Source organism: Scardinius erythrophthalmus (genome assembly GCF_964197995.2).
Source record: "Scardinius erythrophthalmus genome assembly, chromosome: 17".
Taxonomy (NCBI): Eukaryota; Metazoa; Chordata; class Actinopteri; order Cypriniformes; family Leuciscidae; genus Scardinius; species Scardinius erythrophthalmus.
This window is the reverse complement of record NC_138237.1, coordinates 8,251,526-8,273,072: the sequence shown is the minus strand read 5'-3', so window position 1 is coordinate 8,273,072 and position 21,547 is coordinate 8,251,526. Positions and strand designations below refer to the sequence as shown.

The 21,547-nt window shown below is 37.3% G+C and overlaps 1 protein-coding gene across 1 annotated transcript; it reads right to left on the bottom strand.

Moving 5' to 3' along the window:
* Positions 1–11,051: 11,051 nt before the first annotated feature.
* LOC308705400 (urokinase plasminogen activator surface receptor-like) lies at positions 11,052–13,590 on the bottom strand. Its single transcript, XM_081390398.1, has 5 exons — positions 12,391–13,590; positions 12,177–12,296; positions 11,804–11,932; positions 11,530–11,634; positions 11,052–11,392 (listed from the first exon to the last, which is right to left on the bottom strand). Exons 1-5 carry the CDS (start codon positions 12,437–12,439, stop codon positions 11,202–11,204), a joined length of 594 nt encoding a protein of 197 aa, XP_081246524.1. The 5' UTR covers positions 12,440–13,590; the 3' UTR covers positions 11,052–11,201.
* Positions 13,591–21,547: the final 7,957 nt, after the last annotated feature.

Genomic DNA, 21,547 nt, shown 5'->3' with positions numbered 1-21,547 from the left:
TACAGTATGCTTTATCCACACATTTGTATTCTTCACTCTTTTCTGTGCATGCAAGTCCATGAATGGCAGAACTGTCAAAGAGACTCCAGGAAGTGAATTCTGTTCAATATTAACCCATTCTGCCTCCTTATCAATGCCAAGCCAAGCAGCCATAGCCCTAAGCTGAGCAGCCCAATAATAGTATCTAAGATTAGGAAGTTTCAAACCCCCCCTGTCCTTATTTGACATAAGTATTTTAAGCCTAATTCTTGGTCTTTTATTTTGCCAAATGAACTTTGAAATCAATTTTTCTAGTTTATTAAATGCTGAGACTGGAACCAAAACAGGAAGAGATTGAAATAAGAAGAGAAGTCTCGGCAAAATATTCATTTTTACTGTTTCAATCCTTCCAAACATGGAGAGAGGTAGTATCTCCCATCTCGCCAAATCTTTTTTTATGGTCTCAAAAAGCTGTGTGTAGTTAGCCAAGTATAAATGTGATGTCTTGGGTGTAAGGGTAACCCCCAAGTATCTGAAACCCCCACTAGACCATCGAAAAGATACTTCATTATCTAACTGAGTGGGCCAATGTCCTGAAATCATCATTGCTTCTGATTTCTCAGCATTTATCTTATATCCAGAAACTAAGCCATAGTCTCTAAGGCACTCTAAAAGGGCTGGGATAGATGAAACAGGGTTTTCAATGAATAATAATACGTCATCGGCATATAACGATATTTTATGACACTTCCCTCCTTTATCTGTTATCCCTTGTATTCTGGGGTTGCTCCTTATTAACTCCGCTAGTGGCTCAATACTAAGAGCAAATAAAACTGGAGACAGTGCATCTCCCTGACGAGTTCCCCTACCTAAATTAAAAAAATCTGAGCAGTGACCATTTACTCGAACTCTTGATTTAGGATTTTTGTAAAAAATCTTTACCCACTTAACAAAAGTGTCATGAAACCCCATATAATTTAGAGTCTGTTCCAGAAACACCCAGTCCACCCTATCAAATGCTTTCTCAGCATCTAAGCTGAGAAGCATTGAGGGTGTTTTACTATCTTTTCCAATTTGTTGTAAGTTTAAAGCTCTTCTTATGTTATTTGTTCCATATCTTTTATTAATAAATCCAGTCTGATCCGGTTTGACCAGTTTTTTAATATGCTTCTGAATTCTGTTTGCTATTATTGAAGTTAAGATTTTCATATCCTGACATAGTAAGCTTATTGGTCTATAGGCCATACATTGTGTAGGGTCTTTTCCAGTTTTATGAATTACAGTTATAATTGCGTCAGACCATGAATGTGGGGGGTCTTCATTATGTAGCACATAATTGAACACTTAACATAAATTAGGAGCTAATTCGTTTACAAATGCCTTGTAAAATTCCCCGGAGAACCCGTCTACCCCCGGCGACTTATTGTTTTTTAAATTTGCAATAGTCGCCCTTATTTGTTCTTCTGTAATAGGGGTTATTATTTCCTTTGCTGTTTCTTCAGTTAGTTTGTTTAGTTCAATTGTTCGTAAAAATGTTTTAACTTTTTCCTCCTTATTTATTAAATTCTGGCCTTCATATAATTTTTTATAATAATCTTCAAATGCTTTGACTATATCATGTGGTTGTGTTTGCATTTTTGAGGTATCTGGGTGTTTGATTTTTGGAACTACCCTGCTCGCTTGAGCCTTGCGTAATTGAAAGGCCAAAAGCCTACTAGCTTTATTACTCATCTCGTAATATTTTCTACTCACAAATCTGAGTGCCCCCTCTGCTTTATATGTAAGCAAATCATCCAGTTTCTTTCTTTCCTGCTTTAAACATTCTAGAATTTTAATTTTACCTGTTTGTTTATGTTCAGTTTCCAGTTTCCTGATTTCATTCTCTATCTCATTTTGTTTGGCCAATCTCAATTTTCTATTCCTGGATGTTATTTCTATTATTTTACCTCTTGTCACTGCTTTGGCCCCCTCCCACAATATAGATGGGGTAACCAGTCCATTATCGTTAATCTCAAAGTATTCAATCAATTGTCGTTTTATTTCTTCTTTCGCCTTACAATCGTTTATTACTGAGACATTTAATCTCCAGTATTTAAATTGTTTGTCTTGTCCTAACTGAAGTTTTAGCCTGACTGGAGCATGATCAGATATAGTTATGGGATCTATATCACATTCTTTTATATTATGTATATCTGCTCTTGATGTACAAAAAAAGTCTATTCTAGAATAACTACCATGTACATGCGACATAAAGGTAATCTCCTTCTCTTTAGGATGCAAGTGTCGCCAAATATCAGTTAAACCTAATTCTCTCATTATTCCTAATAAAGTTTTTACTTTTTTTGACTTTGGTCCCCTCTCTGCTGGTAGCCTATCAACATCACTATCTAATACACAGTTAAAGTCCCCACCAATTAAGTACATTCCCTCACCTTTCTGTGCCAAAAGAGAAAAAACTTTCTTGAAAAATTGTGGGTAGTCCTCGTTAGGTGCGTAAAGATTAAGAATAGTGATTTTATTGCCTGCAATTGTTCCAACTACCATGACGTATCTCCCTTCTTTGTCTTTGTATACTTGCTCCATATTAAAAAAAACAGACTTGGCAAACATGATTGCAACACCTCTTCTCTTCCCCTTGTTATATGAAGCACTGTAAACTTGGTCCACCCATTCTCTCCTCAGTTTTAAATGTTCCCCATCAGAGAGGTGGGTCTCTTGAAGCAATGCAATGGAGCATTGCATTTTTCTAAGCTGATTAAATATTTTCTTTCTTTTAATTGGGCTGCTCAGTCCTTTTACATTATAACTGACACAAATTAAATTATCCATTGACGTTAGTATAAATGTATGTTTTAGTCACCTGTATATGTTCTAGTAATATAGAAAAACAAACAAAAAACGCATTAGCTGTCAAGGGTAAATAATTAAAGTAAACAAAAACAAGAACTATGTACACGAACAAGACTTCCAAACATCCATTCGGCCAGGTTCTTGTTTCGTAGGCCAAATCCCGATGTAAGAAGGGCAGGGAGTTGTGACGTTGACTCCCTGGGGTATCAAAAGTGCACCAAGTGCGCGCAGCCAGATTTGAAACACGGCCGCCTCCAAGAGTGATTTCCACTCCGCAAAACGTCAGTAAGCATCCGTCAATTTAGAGAAAAAAAAAACAATTATTATCCCGAAAGTAAAGAAGAGAGAGAGAAAAAAAAGTTTCTTAATCATATGTATTCTACAGTGAGCCAATCTCTCTCTTTTATAATGTAACCAGAGTTTACTCACATTCTGAAGCAGAAATATCCTATTTAAATGTAACGTATTTGAGCGATTCACTGCTTCAAAAATGCTTGAAGATCCGCGTCGGACAGCAGCGCAGTATTCGGTCCACGTCTACTTTTACCTTGCACTGACCATCTTGCCTTCAAAATTTCTTTTACTTGTTGGTCTCGATCATCCACTCGAACTTTAATTCCCAAGTCTCGTAGAGTTGGTGCAGCATCCATCAGGGTAGGAAAAGTTTTTGCTTCCGTCTCCAGGTAGATCCTTATCTGTGCTGGGTAGATACACTGAGCTCGTACATCCTTCATTTTGAGCTGTTTCATTACGTCTCGTACCTGCGCTCTCTTCCTCTGCAGCTCAGGTGAATAGTCGTTGTCAAAGAAGATTCGTTTCGTGTTGTAGAGGACCTGTTTCTGTGACCAGGCTTTTCGTAGGATTGCGTCCTTAACCGCGTAGTCCAGGAATCTCACTATTATCGATCTCGGGGGTGCGGCGGGGTCTTTTGGTTTGGCTGCAAGGGCTCTGTGTGCCCTTTCAATCTTTATCTCCATGTCCTGAGGAAGCTGTAGAACTGTGGTGAGCAGATCTTTAACAAATTCCGCCGTGTTTTCTCCTTCGCAGCCCTCTGGAACTTGATATATTCTTAGATTATTCCGCCAAAGTCTGTTTTGTAAGTCCTCGCATCTATCTGTGAGATCCACCTCACGTTCCAGTAGATATCGTAGCGCTCTTTCGTGTCTCATCCCAGTTTCCTCAGCAGTACTAATCCGTTCCTCCGTCTCCGCGATTCTGCTTTCCAAACCGTTTACTTGGCATTTTAAGTCCTCAATAGAGGTCTCCACTTTTGTCAGTGATATTCTTGTTTGTTTATGCCCCTCTTGGTTTTCTTTTCTTAACGATTTCAGTTCTTCCATCACTTCAGTAAGTTCGGGAGCACGCGGGCTAGATTTAGCAGGCCTAGCAGGGCTAGGTGATCGTTTCTTATCGTCTCTCTCTCTTGAGTTTTCATTTTTGGAGGTATTCTTGTGTCTTGTTGCTGTACTCATTCCAAAAACTCTGAATATAACCGAATTTGTGATACAAATCGAGATTTATTACAGAAATCCGACGGAGCTTCACTTTCAAGCGTTTGTCATTTCTCTGACGTCACCGGAAGTCGCCACGTTTTTTTTTTAAATGGTTTTAATTTTAAAATGACTTGGTAGCAGAGGGCCCTATGATGAAGCTCCGCCCCCACTGTACTGAGTCTAGCTCCGCCCCTGTGTGCAAATGTATATTATGAGAAAATGGAACAGTTTTTTTTTAACCTTTGATGCATGTAAACCTGTTGTAGGAGACTCCAAACAACATAGGAAACTTTAAAATAGCATAATAGGGGCACTTTAACTGTCACAGTGGGTCAGGCAAAAATGAGAAAGGGATTTAATTGCATCTCTTTTATTTTTGAACAAAGAAGATAATCCACAATGAAGAATATCACAGGAAAAATGTGTGGCAGCATAAACAACACAAAACAAAGAACTGAGATCAATGGGTGATTCTCAAACTGAAGGCTGCATATTTCAGCTGCCACGTCATCAAACGTCGCTGAAGGCCGTCTCAATGTGAAGGATCCTTGGCAGCCTTCGTTTCTCATCCTTCACTCGGACAGTTTGCATGTGTGCAAGTGTGCATTGGATGCCTTAAATCCCTTAAATCACCCACAATCCTTTGCACACATTTAAATTCACAAAAAAATAAACGGACGGGGTTGGTATTGAGCTTGTCGTTGTTTATTTTGAAATGTAAGACAGAAATGTTTTCGGACATAAAAACAGATGTTATCTTTTGTTTTGCAGTAAATTAATCACTAACACTAAACTGCCAATAATGTAAGCCACTGGGAGACTGCAGATGGCTGTCATTCACTCTATTGCATTAATAGAAAGACAGTTAATATAAAGATTTGTAATACAAAAGAATTTTCCAAAATGACGTTTTAATAGTATTTTTGTGCAGTGAAAGTGGGGGCGGGAACATGTGTGACGTAGGCATGCACACTTACTCATTCTAGCGTTTAATGGGCTTTATGCACAGCTGCACTACTTCCTGAACTTCAGGCAGGTCCTTTGTTTCCTGTCTGCCATTATTGGACAAACTGATTAATCCAGGTGTGCCTGAATTATGACTTAATTGCTAAATAGCTTTTCATTAAACTCGCAAACCCCAGTCTGGGAAACTCTATACGTAATGTAATATTTAATGCACTTGTGACATGCAATGCCTAGTCCCAGGCTAAAATGCATGTTTGAGCGGTCTTACCTGAAAGCAAGTCGCACTGGAATATCTTAAAATATATTGTAAAATATGTCTCATGATGCACACCAGTAAAACATTTTGTAAGGCACGTTTATAAAAGCTATAAATGCCCTAATTGAACTAAGGCCTGATCATGGCTTAATCTAAGCCCTGTCTAATACCAGGCCATAATGTTGAATATATTTTATAAGATTATATATATAAGATATATTTTATATTTTATATAAGAATGTAAGAAAATATAAGAATGGAATATATTTTCTTTCTCTCTGTAAATGTATATCAATATGGTACAATATTCATATTCAAATCAATGTAGTAAGCGAGTTGGGTCAAAAGTAATCAAAGTAGTCAGAATACATAACCTAAAATGAGTAGCCTAATCTACATTATTAACAAAAATTTTGTCATATCATTTGGAATCAGTAACCATAAAATTTGTAAGTAATCTACCCAGCACTGATAATGATCATACAGTACCTGTTTCTTCTGGACAATGATGATGATTTATTACTTTTTTTTTAAAGAAAAAAAATTGCACTTTCTTTTGAACTATTATTGCATTTTGAATGTCTACTTTTCTGTTTATTACATCAGAACACTAGAGATAGTACAGCGACTAAATATATATACAGTACAGCGTGTCTCATTGTAGAATGTGAAGATCTGCTGTATTCAGTGCATCATGAAGTAGAAGAGCAGAGAACAGCAGAGGAACAGGAAGCTCTGGGTGACACTCTGAGCCCCGTTACACAGGTTCCCCGCACAACACGAGAAGCTCGCAGCACTTTCACAAACCACTTTACTGGCACAGCCGTTTATAGGAAATGTCTGACCATTGAAATCCGCTTAAGAAAAGAAAGAAAACAGAAGTTGAGTTGTGAATGAAAGTAACATAAAAACCACTGTCTAAGCTGACCATTGGTGTATGTGAACTGTATCAAATGTTCAAAAATAAGACCCACCAACGATGAAGAAATAAAAATAATGACTTTAATCTTTTTTTTTTTCAGATTCTCACCTGTTCCTTTAATGCAGCGGTCTTGATCCCCTGTACAGTCCATTATGTTTGAGCAGCTCTGCCCAATACAATGGTAACATCTCTTTCCATTGGGGATGGGGGGATTGGGGATGAGGGGATTGGGGCCAGTGAAGATGTTAGGATTGGAATCTCCAGAAAGCTCTGTACAAAATAAGACATCTAATGAAACAACACTATACTTAAGCCACTCCATTCAATCAATTCCTACATTTGCTTTTCTGATTGAATGTTCTACGGAAGTCAAATGAGAGTTGACTTTAAAAAAAAGATAGTCATTTGCATATGGTCAGTAAAGTACAATACCTGCATCTTTGGCATTACAAAGGTCTGTGTAACAGCAGTAAAGAGAGACATCTGCAGTGCTGATGCTTGGGTAGAGACAGGCATATGATGGAATACAACCTTTAACATTCGCTTTAAAATGATTGCCTTCTAAAAAACAAATAATACAGGAATGATGACTGCATGTATACAATTTATTTAAAACAGAAAAAGTGTTTGTCTTTCTACTCACAGCTGCAAAACAGAAGTCAAGAGAAAAGACTAAATTTGCCATATAAAATGATCCCTTAATCCTCAAAGTCTAAGACCACTAGTAAAAATGCTTTTAATTTTAATTTTGCATTACAAATTATACTTGCATAACAATCTGAGTGAAAATGAATTAAGTAGCAGAAATTTGTATAGAAAATTCTATGCTTACAAACATAAATCTTATACACACACACACACACACACACACACTTAAATATCCATATACATTTCCACTGCTGTATACCAATTAGTGCTACTGTTGTTGAACTGATGCACTTCATGGAAAGTTCAGGGCACGTTGTTACCCGTTGATCTGCACAAGAACCTGTCGAACTCACGCACTCATAACAGTTGAGAGAGTGGCCTTTAGGAATAAAACAGAGAGACAGTGAGAGAGATCCAATGATCTGAATTTGGATGGAATATATATAAAAAAGCAATTTGTCTTTGTACCTCCAGTGAATAGAACGAACAGAAGAAAAACTGAGAGTTGCAGATCCATCTTTGATTAGGAGGCAAATGAAATGTTTCAGTGCCCATTTTATAGCCTTGAAAAAGGGATGGGCCGTCATGGGATAGTGACAGGTTAACAGAAAAGGATTTGACACACAAACTTATGAAAGTGGTACTTCCTCTTTCTGGACAGTTTCCTAAAAGCATTCTTCTTCATAAATGAGTCACAGCTCTGTAACCCTAACCCTAAGGATTACAGGATTACCGGAAACTTCAGGCAGGTGTGTTAGGGCAGAACGGATTGGAAACCTCTGAAATATACATACTGTACAGTATTATATTAATACAACAGTAACTACACCAGAGTCGGTGCTGGGTAGATTACTTCTATTGTAGTCCATTACTGAATACAAATTACTTGATGAAAACTGTAGTTAGTTACATAACTATTACAACACACATTTTAGGTTATATAATTTACTACTTTTTGATTACTTTTGAACTTAACTTGTTTATCACATAGATTTGAATAGATTAATATTGAACTATAGTGACATAAAAATACAAAGACCTGCGAGGAGGGTAAATTAATGTTCATTTTTGGTTGGACAGTCTGTTTATACACAAACTGGTGCTCAAAGTTTTTAACCAGAAGCACCACATTAGTTCATGTTTGATTTCAATAAGATGAATACATGCACTAACTACCAGCCAAAGATGAGTAATGAGTACATTTATTTACTAACAGCCAAAGATGAGTAATTGACAAAATATATTTAATTATGGTACATCTTTGTTGTATAATCCTGACAGTTAAGACTTAAATTTGCATAAGAATTCTTAAGGTTGGGTGGCGATGATGGGAAGTTATTGAAAAATCAGGCCAAGATTGATTTCTATTCTCTTTGCACACCAATATACAGCAGAGTTCCCTTCATGGATTAAAATGGGTGAAATAAGTTAAAGAACTATTCAAACTATTTATCAAGACAAACAAATATGAGAAAGGAAAAAAACATGGGAATGATATAAAACAAACAAATATATGTTAAGACAGAAGGAAGGCTCCACACCTAAATTAGTAGGCAAGTACAGTATGTACTGGATGACTAAGACACTTGGGAAGATACAAGACAGGAGTGACGTTTCCCAGCATTAATTTGTCATGGGCAAGTGTTTGCTTGCATGTTGTCTGATTGTCCTGTTCTTGTTTAGCAATAGATTGTTTTATACATTTATTCTCTCTCTCTCTCTCTCTCTCTCTTAAGTGTTCAACAGAAACATATATGTGTGGTGTTCAGGTGTTCACATGCTTTTGGCCATGTACATATCATTGTGTCATGTGCGGGCATGAGGTAACGCATATGAATAGTGCGGTATAATGGTGCTAAAACGTGTAAATATTAATAAAGAAATATTTATGTTGATTAAATATTGATAGCGCAACATAAATTGCATGGAAAAAAGTGGTAAAAAGTTTTAAAGGGATAGTTCACCCAAAAATGAAAATTCTGTCATCATATACTCACCCTCAAGTTATTCCAAACCTGTATGAATTTCTTTCTTCTGCTGAACAACACAAAAGGTTATATTTTGAAGAATATGAGTAACTGTTCATGGGCCCATTGACTTCCATAGTATGTGGGGGGAAAAAATACTTCAGAAGTCAATGCACACACACACTTAAAAGGGCTTTTCACACTGCGCTTAACCCCAGGTTATTGAAGCTCTAAACACCGCTTTTAACCCCGGGTAAGGAACGTTTCACACTTGTAATTTAGAAGAGGGGATAGCACCGCTTTTTACCCGGAGTAATGAATCCGTGCTCCGGAGGGTTTTTTTCATACTTTTTTTAATGTTCAGTTGGACATTTAGAGGAGTTTCTGTTATTGAATGGTGAGGTTACCATTGTGGTGAAGTGTAGCGCTGTCAATTTGCGCTTTTCACTTTATAGATACAGATCAGTGCTGGGTAAGAGGAAATTAAATACATTTATTTGTGTACATATTTACAGTGTAAACCTTACAGCTCACATGTTGGCGTGCTGACAAGTTTTGATTATTTTCCATTCCATTTGCAAATCAATACTGTCGAGTTGCAATGACCTAGAACTAATTGATTAAAACTGGTTCATTTTTACTTTATTTTCTTTGAAATCATTAATGTTCATTTAAAATCCCTTTGAAGTGCCTTGAAACGTGCCCGGGGGCGGGGGCGGGGGGTGCTTGTCTGAAGTTTAAAATCATTGGTTACCCGTAAGCCAATCACATAACGTTTGGTTATGATGTGTGTTATGTGCAGGCTCAGCCGCATCTAACTTCCACTGTAAACACATGTATGATGCGAAAACAAAACCATCGAGCGAAATACTGGAGTGAACATGGCTGTGAACGACTTTTGCAGATTATGTGAAGTAAATCTACGCATCCACGGTACAATCAGTGTCTATGTCGTCACGGTTCTCAGCCCGCCCTCTGTTCGTTGATTGGCCGGCTGTTTTCAGGCCGGAGGAAAACGGAAAGCTATTACGCTATCTCAGACTGACTACAGAAGCGAAATGAAATTGAGCGGAAGTACGAAGTCTGACGTAGTCAGGCTAGGCAGCTCCTCCCCTTTTCTAAAATAGTGCAGAATTTAAATGTGGCCGATATTTTTTGTGGTCTGCGCTGACTCGCGCATATGATCCGCTCTGTGCTATCGTTTGTGCTATAGTTGCGGTGGTTTGCGTGACATTAACGTGAAACCAGACTTCATTCGCCCCAATGGAAAGCATATTTAAACAGTCTAAATCGTTCCCTACCCCCTATATAGTGCACTATGTGCCATTCACCATGTAGAAAATAGTAATTGTGTGAAGTTAACAAGTGATCGATTTCAGCCAGAGCAACAGTGTGTAATTATAGTGTAGGGGCGGAGCTTCATATTCTAGAGAGCATTTGATCGAACAGAAAATCTGTCTGAAGTGCAGAGTGATGTCATTAAAATCATTTATCCATATTGGACGGAAGTGAGAGCATGTAAGTTTTGAACGCTTATATCTTCTAAATGCAAATTTTGTCATTGTTTTGGAGCACACTAGCTTATAGATAACCTTAAGGATAACATATTCATACTAAAAGCCAAGAAACATTTTGATTTCATGGGGACTCCATGATCCTAATCAGAAGTAGAACTTTTATTCGTACTTTTGAGTCATTCAAATTCTCTCAGAGCAGGTGCTAACAGAGTTACTGTTTTTTGTACTTTATTGTCACCTGCATTGTGAACATAATGATAATGATAAAAGGAAAGAACAGTGCAAAATAAGTAAAGGGAACAAAAAGAGAAACGATACATTTTTCCTTCTTTAAATAATTAAATAATTATCATACATTTTTCTTTTGAACAACGTTGATTTATTAATTTTTGTAAGAAATGAAATATTATTGGAACTTTTGAACTTCTTTAAAAAAGCTTTAGACCACAGGAACAAGGTGTAGTAGTTTTATTTCATAAATTGTCACATTAGAATTTCACAGCAAAAAAAAATCACATCAGAACACCAAGGATAGTACAGAGAAAACACATACATGTATTCAATACAGTGTGTCTGATTGTAGAATGTGAAGATCTGCTGTATTCAGTGCATCATGAAGTAGGAGAGCAGAGAACAGCAGAGGAACAGGAAGCTCTGGGTGACACTCTGAGCCCCGTTACACAGGTTCCCCTCACAACACGAGATGCTTTCAATATCTCTAACTGATGTTGTGGCGTCACAAATAGATTTAGATGCACAGCCTTTTACAACAGCTGACTGACCTCCAAAAGTCCCTGATGAAAAGAGAGAAAACAAAGGTTGGTTCAGTCTAAGCTGGACATTGGTATATGTGATCTGTGTCAAATGTTTAAACCTATAAGAGAGTTTAAATGATAATGACTTTAATTTGTTTCCGTTTCCAGATTCTCACCTGTTGCTTTAATGCAGCGATCTTCAGTCCCTGAACAGTCCACTGTGTTTGAGCAGCTCTTTCCATCAGCACAATAGTAACATTTCTTTCCAGTTGAGACGGGATCTACAGAGGGATATATAATAATATATGCAATATCTAATGCAACAACACTCCTTTAGCGGCTCCATTCGGTCAGTTCACCACAGACAAGCTGAATGTCATTTGGAAGTAAAATGAGTGTTGACTCTACAGAAGTTATTTGCACATGATCATTGAAGTAAAATACAAATACCTGCATCTTGAGCATTACACAGGTCTGTGTTACAGCAGGAAGAAGTTGACCTTACAACGCCGAGATTCATGGAAACACTTTGACAAGCACCAGCACAATCTTTAACCTTCGTTGTAGAACTAATGCCCCCTAAATAATATGAATGAGACAGAAAGACCAATTAAACTGGAAAATGTATTTACAACTTTATTTCATTTTAAACAATTTTTTAAAAACAAATCATAACAATCTGAGAGAAAACAAATTAAATATCAGAAATCTGTGTAGAATATATTGTGACTGAAATTTTAAATTATGCCGGAAAAACAAGTAAATAATAGCAGCATCTTTATCAGTAAAATATAACAGTAAATTTCAATCATATTGGACTTACCAACTTGTGCCACTGCTGTTGTACTCATGCACTGAGTAGATCCACTGGGACATGTTTTAACCGTTTGTCCTGCACAAGAACCCGTCGAATTCACGCACTCATAACAGTTGAGAGAATGTCCTTTAGGAATAAAGCAGAGATGCAGTGAGACAGAGGACATCTAATGATCTGTGTTCGTAATCAAGAACATCACAAACATTATTTGTCTTCGTACCGGCAGTGAAGAGAATGAACAGGAGAAAAACTGAGATTTGCAGATCCATCTTTGATGAGGAGGAGAATGCAACAACGTGTCGGTTTCAGTGCTATTATATAGTCTAACAAAAGGGGAGGATCCTTATGAGAAAAACAAAACATAAGCTTCAGCTTACATCATTTACTTGCCAGTTAATGACAAATAATAGATGAATATGGAAACTGCAATGTGTACTAGTCTACTTAAACCAACCTTCTTATAGTGATAGTTGACCCAAAAATGAAGATTCTGTCATCATTTACTCACCCTCATGTCATTCAAAACCTGTATGACCTGTATGTAACAACATGTTTAAACAGAACCATAACTTTAATTATCTCTGAAATCATGAACAAAGAGGGGAGTTATCATGATCATCACAATCTCAAGCACGTGACTAAAATGAGCTGAATAGTAATTATCTCTTGAGGAAAATATTGAATATGATTTTTTTATCTGGTTCAAAACAGCAAAAATATAATATCCATGCATTTTCCAAGCAGTATTATAAGTATGATAATTATTTGCAAGGATCCTATGCTGCAATAATATTTTCTCTTCATTAAATGTTGTTTGAGCAATGTCATTTGTGTGAAAGGATATGGTACGTTAAAATTGAGATTAAAAAGTAAATACAAGGCAGAGAGAGGGACCTTTTTCACTCTTGTGCAATAGTGGTATGCAAACATAACATACACAAATACGTTTAGTGACAAAACAATGAACTTTTTTGTCCCTCTGTTAGAGCTGCAGGAAAAAAAAGTTGTTCTGAGGCATATAATATGTGGATGAAATTAAATTTGTAGTTTAATTTTATGTAACAAAAAAGCACACTCTTACATTTTTGATATATCAAGATATTTTGAGAGATACTTCCATACAGACATATTGAAAATAACCACCTAATCATCCATTTTTAGAGCTGCACCAGGCAGATGGTTATGGTGAAGACCAGACAAGGGCACAATGACCCAGAGATCTGATGCCAGTGTTTCCCAACCCTGTTCCTCGAGGCACACCAACAGTGCACATTTTGGATGTCTTTCTGGTCTTGGAGTCTCTGCTAATGAGCTGATGAGTTGAATTGGGTCTGTTTGACTAGTAAGAGTTCGAAAATGTGTACTGTTGCTGTGCCTCCAGGAACAGGGTTGGGAAACACTGCTTTAGGCTCAAGGGTGCCGAACCGGTACAGCTGCCGGGAACCAGCACGCAGGGAAGTCTCAGGCTGTATGGTAGGATGGGAAGGGAAACACAATAGGACTGGATTGAACAGGACACCTCTCGACAAGGTCACAACAAAGGAATACAACAAGGTCATAGCTAACTATGATGTTGTCGGTGAAGATAAAGCAAATTTACTTCTCATTGCTGTCAGGCGGAAACCTCGTATTTTTTTTAAACACCATGTGTCAAAATTTATATTTATTGTAAGTGTGCATTATGTTTTCATCAACTTACAGGTTATAAAGTTTATTGTAGCTAAATGGGCGCTCAGTTTTTCTTGTTGTTGAATACATATGGCCAAAATCTCATGATATAAAAGATGAAGCACTATGCACAGGATATTTAAAGGGGTGATGAACTGAGAAATCAAATTTTCCTTGAGCTTGTGACATATAAGAGATCATCATACTATAATAATATCCTGTAAGTTTCAGAACTGAAAACTACCTTGTTAGTCCAATAAAAGCTTTTATAGACATCAGGCTCAGCAAACGACTCGTTTTTCAAAGTGGGGAACTATGACGTCAAAGAGGATAAAACACCGCCTCCACAAAAGAAGATCAACGCCTACTTCAACACGGCCTGTTTAGCCCCGCCCACCGATTCGCCCAAACATGCTAAATAACATAGGACGACATGATAATTGCTAAACCGGATCGAGCTACTTACAAGCAATAAACATGCTTTTGACTAAATATTGTGCAGTGCCTGTTTGTGGAAGAAGACAGTCTGCATAAGCTTTCTTCGGATTCCAGCATGGTTAAACTTTATTAAATCAGTCAATCACAATTTCCCGACGGATCTGCCAGCAACATGTAAGTAACCATGTGTATTCTAATGCCTGATCTGCGATCAGTGATTTCTGATGTGTAATTATTCAAGTTCAGATATCTTTCTCTTAAAATCGTTCAATACTGTTTATGCATCAGTGACTAAACGATCAACTTCACATAATTTCTCGTAGTAGCCTATTATGAAAATAATCTTTTTTAAACTGTTATTAAATTATATACAGAAAGCGATCAAAGAACGATCCCTTTCTATTCGGAAGCTGTCAATCAAACAGCACAGCGCGACCCGCGAGAGCTTATCTGGACACTACCAAACTCATGATGAAATAATGACACTGTTACACTACACAACGAAGCTCTTACTGTGTATTCACATCGTGTTTGCATTGTGATTTGGTGTAAGCATTTGTGAGAGTGCAAAAATTGCTTGCAATGATAAGATCTTTATTCACGCGATCAACAGACTGTCATCTGCTCAGTCAGTGCTCATCATGCTGCAACCTTTCATGTGATGGAATAGATTTAAATATAATGCTTTAAACGATACTTTTCACGATTTGTTAATCTCGATAGCTCTAATAGTAAAAACGTAGTAAAAGTTTTCGAGAGAGTTCATGTAATACTAGCTATTTCATATGCAAGCATGTCAGCCAATCACAGCAGTGGGCGTTTGCATTGCAGTCTCACAGCAGACACGCCCCTTATCTGAGGCAGAAATCAGGCTTGGAAAAATGGCTTTTATTTATAAATTATGACAATTTTTGATGTAAAAATCATACTAACATTATAAAGGCACCCCAGGCAACATTATAAAATAATAAAACAATCCAGTTCATGACCCCTTTAAAACAGTACTCTTCTCCGCCCTTTAAAAGCAAACAACATTAGAATTTATAGACACAATGGCCCTCATTTATCAAAAGTGCGTACACCAAATTTCCAGCGTACACCTGGCGTACACCTAAAACCACGTTGACTTTGAGATTTATCAATATGGACGTTGGCGTACGGCACGCTCAAATCCTACGCCAACTCAGGAGGTGGTGTACGCACGTTTTGAGTGCGGGAATGCGCAAAAAAACAATTCCTAACACCACAAAACGCACTGACAAACTAAAAGATATAATATAATATGACCCACTGTAAAAAAACAACAACATAGTAATTATAAACTTCAGTGTTTATTTTTGTGCAACATGGACTTCAATGTTTAATTTGTGTGACTTTACCAAAGCACTTGAATTGTAGGCATATGTATTCCTTAAGTTGCGAGCCTGTGCGCTTTACCTGACGTTTCGAGCCTTGTTTATACTTTCGCCTGGCTCCGCAGCGCGAGTCTCCGCAGACTGCGCGCGCACCTCCCCAAACGGACGAGGCGTTTATACTCGACGCGCTCGCCGTTGTACTATTCTTTGAAACGATGGTTAGGCCAGGGTTAGGCCCGGCAGGTATGCACGGATTGGGTTTAGTAATGAAAGGCTTTCAATGACCAAAAAAATAATTCAGACTGACAAAATAATAAAAATGCCATTCTTCTTCTTTTAAATAATAATAATAATACAAATAATAATAACGACATTCTTCTTCTAAATAACAATAAGCGTCATTAATAATAAAAATCTAGAAATCAATTTTGTTTCTTTCCACTTCCCTGGTTTCGCTTTCTCTTTCTCAAAGAAGTTTCTCTTTAATTTGCCGTCTTCCGTGTGTCCATGGCGTAAAATGAGGGCGTGGGGGGAGCGGAGACTTGAATATATAGGGGCGTGTTATTCTAATGACGATCGATTTCAGCCGCGGCATTTATCAAGGGCAGGTATTGCGTACACCAGAATTTCAAAGGTACGCACAGCTTCATAAATCAGGCGATGAGAAGAGTGTAAGCATAATCTTACGCCATAATATACGCCCGTTTCTACGCAAGATTGATAAATGAGGGCCTATGTGTTTATTGTGTAAAGAAAACCCTGTACTTAAACAAACAGTTCTTTATTTACCTTGTACCATTTAAAAAGCAGACACGGCCTACATGTGCGCAGCACTTCATTCACGATAGAGTTATGAGGTTTGACCGACAGTTTGAGGATTCAATGAAGTTACAAGGCTTAGTCACTAACCCTTTAAATCCTTTCCATTGATTAAATATTTGTTAAACCCATGTACAGACGTAAAGGATGACTAATAGCATTCATTTAAAAAAAAAGATTAAAAAAAAGATGAAATATAGAGATACGAGGTTTCTGCCGACAGCAACAAATATATTCTTGTTTGTAGCATTTATGTTTATTTATTTTTTGGAGTTTGATCATTTTCCACGACCAGAACCGGCAGGGCAGGGCACCAGGGCAGAGCTGACGGGACTGAAGACCATCTCAGTGGGGCTGGAGATGTTGTATGAGAACTGAACAGAGCTTTTTTTTTTTTTTTTTTTTTTGTTTTTTGGAGAACTGTTTTATAGATGAAATGAACTAATTCACAGTTTGTTTGTTTTTTACAAAAGCTAACAAGCGTTTATAATAACTTAAAGTACCCTTAACACAGCAAGACACCTATATCACACAGTTGGCCAAATAGTTAGTACATAACTCTATTTAAACACGACAAACCTGATTCAAAAGTGGATCAATCTGTCAAAACATGAGCACTAGTTTTCTATCCAACGTGAACATTAAGGGCCCTATCATACACCCAGCGCAATGCGGCACCAGGCGCGACACAAGTGTTTTTTTGCTAGTTTCAGCCCAACACAGTTATCATTTTCACGCCCTACGCCATGTTGTTTATATAGCAAATGCATTTGTTGGTGCATTGCTATTTTGCTATTTCATTTTACTTATTTTTTGTTATTTAAAGCGAGCGTTAGTAATATGCGCCTATAGGCCAGTCCACAACGTGCGTACACTTTTTCCCGGTAGATGGTCTGCTTGCATGCTTTAACCTCGCTTTAACCTTAAATAAATCCGTCAATTATAGCGCAATGACTGTCAAAATACTAACAGTTGATGGCATTACGAAAACTGCATTACTTGTCATGTTTCAGTTATACCTGCAGACAATATGAAATCCATTGTTTTTATAATAAGTGTTAAATATGTGCATTCTTAGCAACATGGCAACATGTTATCTAAAAGTGAATGAGGCACTACTTTATAGAATGTACAATAGAAATAATTGCTCAGAGCAGCCCTATGCAGAACTTCAATTGCCCCCTTGTTTGAAATCTCTTTCTGGGGTGGTGTGGGGTATTGATAGTGCCCCCATAGAGGGTGGGATGGTGCCCCCATAGTTAGTGCCCTACACAGACCGCATATTCTGCATAGATGAAACAGTTGTACTGGAATAGTAGTAGTAGCTTTACATGAAGCTTTTAATGAAGACATGAAATTGCTATTGATCAACAACAAACCATGGCCTTTGGTTTCTAGGGAAGCTTTTTTTCCTGACCAGAAATTGTGACAGGTAAATGTGAAATTGTGAAAAACTAGAAATTGAGAGGAAAAAAGTTATAATTACCTTTTTTATTTTCTAATCCATGGCGGGAAAAAGCTTTCATAGGTTCCACATGTGTAAGGGGAAACACAGCACATATTCCTCTCCCATAACTCTTCTTCTCCCTTGTTCTGATCCAACTACTCCTCTCCTCCAACTATTCCTCTCATTCAACATTGGTTCCTCTCTCTCGCCAAGACACTATTCTCTCTCTCTCTCTGCTTCTGAGTTGCTCTGCATCTAAATTGAACAATACCAATTCAAAGAGTCACATTTTCTGTGTACACTTGATTATACCTCTGACTACGATTCGATTCAGCTATTTCTCAATATTTGATCTGTTACTTAAAAATGCTTATCACTTGTTTCAGTCTTTGTTTTAGATATATTTTTCAATCATTTTGAGCTGCTGTTGTTGCAGAAGTAGAGGCTTTATACTATATTTAATCTTTGGAGCATTAAGCATGTGTAAATAAGACCAGAAATGATGCCTGTTAAAATGCATTGTACAAGCTTATGTTGCTTTCACTGTTCATTTTATTGCTCTATCATATTTTATCTTTAATTTAATAGCACAGGGCATATTTAGAGCTTCTTCAGCAGGGCTCAATAGAACAAGAAGATTAAATGGAAAAAAAATGTGCTTTTCAGGTTTTCAGGTATAGGTCTAACGGTTACAACAATGCATTGTCTTCATTGTATAACTTAATTATAGCTGAATTTATTAAAGTTGCAAAAGTCATTCAGTCAAGAGCAATGAGTAATTTATTTGTCGTTTGTTGTTTGATTAATACTAAAAACACAGCTGCAGGTTTATTAAGCTGCTCCTTTGAGACTGAATGCACATATCCAATATAATGTTACACATACATTATATCTGTTTACGTTCACTTAAGACATCAAGTTTACTATGTTACTTGCAAAGACAGGTGTTTTTACATAATTTTGTGTTAATATGTCAGTTCAAGCGCAAGAAAACATGAAAGAGAATTCAATTCAGTATTCAAGCGCTGTCATGATGTACCTTTCTTTCTTTAGATTTAGTTTTAATCCAAATGACGCATGTGTGCAGTTAATGATCAGCAATCAAGTGCATTCAACAGAATTGTGTGCGCTCTCTAGTTAACATTCATAATATGTGCCTTGATTTACTTTCTTTGCTATTGACATATCCAACCGAACTACAAACTTTCCAGTAATGTCTGTGAAAAAGGGGTTGTGCGCTCGACAAACTCACGCATCTGTGCTGCTGTGCACTCAATCCACTCCGCGTTTTGCTTATCAGCATGCGCACACCAGCTATAAAAGTGTAAATATTTAATTTGTTTAACATTCTATTAATTATATACATTTACTTCATATAAATCCTTCTCTGATAATCCATTTTGCTCTCTGTTCACTCTGTTGTCTGTTTCTTTGTCACAGACACTTTACTGTACACGCTGTGTGGTGTACAGTAAAATCAGAGCATTTTAATGAGTACGAAAAAAATCAGAGCATTTTTATGAGTACACAAGATCAGTTTCGGGCCCAATACTGATACTGGTATCACAAAATTATGTAAAAATGCCTATCTTTGATTCAAAATTTCAAAAACTTTTAACCTTTTATGTTCAAACCGCAGTCAATGATGGAGAGACTCAAGAAGAAGTGACAACATGTAAAATGCATCAGGACATTTCTGAATGGTTAATTGATGAATTTATGTAGTAGCTTATTGTGTACCCAGATAGCATGTAACCATTGAAACAATGAGTCAGTTTTGATGCGTCAACGCTGATTACATTGAAATGACGTTAGAAAGTGATATTGATTTAGCATCACTCTTGCACCCTCAGTTAATATTGAAATAATGTTCAGATTTCAACCACAAATCAATAGTGTTAATATTGCTTCAACATTAAAAAGTGATGTTGTTTCAACGTAACTTTTGCACCCTCGGTTAATATTGAAATAATGTTCAGATTTCAATCACAAATCAATGGTGTTAATATTGCTTCAACATTACAAAGTGATGTTGTTTTTGCATCACTCTTGCACCCTCAGTAAATGGTGAAGCAATGTTGAGATTTCCAACCCTGTATCACATACGTTCTGAGGAAACTATTTTGCAAATCGCAATTACATTACATGCCAACATATAAGCAGTACTATTACGTTGGTCCTTAACCTAATATAGCCAATCTATTGTAGTGCTATTACGTTTGTCCTGAACATAATACATCCAAAGCAGGTTTCTTTTCACACGTAGCAGTTAATGCTGTTCATTTTGTTTTAATTATTTACTCCCTTTTTTCTCATTGGGCTACAAAATATTATCTATGCCAGGGCGAGTCAAATGGCGGCTAAAGATAATTTTTATCTGGCCCTCCAACTGGTTTTTGATATTTAAAACCCCTCGCAATCTGATATCAAAGTCCCCGCAAAGGTTTAGCGCGTTCAGCGGTGAGTTTAACAACGCACGTGATCTTGACCCAGTCTCACGGCAGTTCGTGATAAGGTCACGTAATTTAATCTATTGATTCGTGCCACGGACACGTTTATTTTGTTATTTTCGTAATACCAGCACGTTTTTTAAACTTATGTATTTTCAATGGGAAGCGTCTTTCGTGATAACAGCACGATTCTTTCTGCCTGTCGGCTGCAGCAGAGAAGCTGTTTAATCAACATTTATTCACGAGATCTTATGTATTTTTTGAATGTTATTATTTCGGTCTTATTGCCAGGGAAGCTCGATTGCTTTGCTGTTTATTGATATTTTTAAAATTATATTTTATCAGTAGGAAATCGCGCTGAAGAAGTCTCGTTCCGAACACATCGCGATATTTGGCATCAGTTCACGTGTGTCAGATTAGTAAGTAAATACCAGAGAATTTGGCTGCGTCCGAAATCGCATACTTTGTGAGTAGGTACTACATTTAAATTAGAACGTACTTCGCGACCGTTAAAAAAGTACGTTCTATATAGTATGAATACGGGTAGTATGAATGGAGTCCGGACGTACTACATGCGCCATGTTGGTATTGTCACGTAACATGCGCGGTCACATCAGCGCGAAAATTTAAAGAGCCCGTTCCACTGACTGCACCAGAGCAATGTTTTTAGTTGTTCTTTCCGCTTTCGTCTGCGTTTTTACGTCGTTCGTGCTCACAATTCAGAGTCGTCGCGGTCAGTTGCTCGCACACACACAAACCTGTGAACAATGAGAGAGGTTGATTTTTGGTAAGGAAAAAATAATTTATTTGCTTGTGATATTGCCATCAATGAATAAACATGAATGAATCAATAATATGCGTGTGTTTATCTCTGTCGATTCATTCATAGATGGCAATATCACAGTGTGTGTGTGTGTGTGTGTGTGTGTGTGTGTGTGTGCATATATATATACACACACACATGGCCGTAGCCAGCTATGAGGTCACCGAGGTCCGGACCTCGGTCATTTTTTTATATTCAAAAATAAAATTTCAAGCTCTCTGAATGATTAATTAGCCGTTTAAACTGCGTCATATGTGTGTTTGCAATTCATGTCGCTGAGAGAAGGAACAGTGAACGGGGCTTGAGAGCGCGTTGTGAGCTTACAGTCTATGGTTGTGAGTGAGGGCGCGGGTGCAGCCTCTGTGTTGCCAGATCCA

Coding starts and splice junctions, on each gene's coding strand:
- LOC308705400 (XM_081390398.1), bottom strand. CDS start 12,439: ATGGATCTGCAAATCTCAGTTTTTCTCCTGTTCATTCTCTTCACTGCC. Junction 12,297..12,390: donor GTTCATTCTCTTCACTGCCG/GTACGAAGACAA, acceptor TTATTCCTAAAG/GACATTCTCTCAACTGTTAT. Junction 11,635..11,803: donor GTGTAATGCTCAAGATGCAG/GTATTTGTATTT, acceptor ATCCCTCTGTAG/ATCCCGTCTCAACTGGAAAG.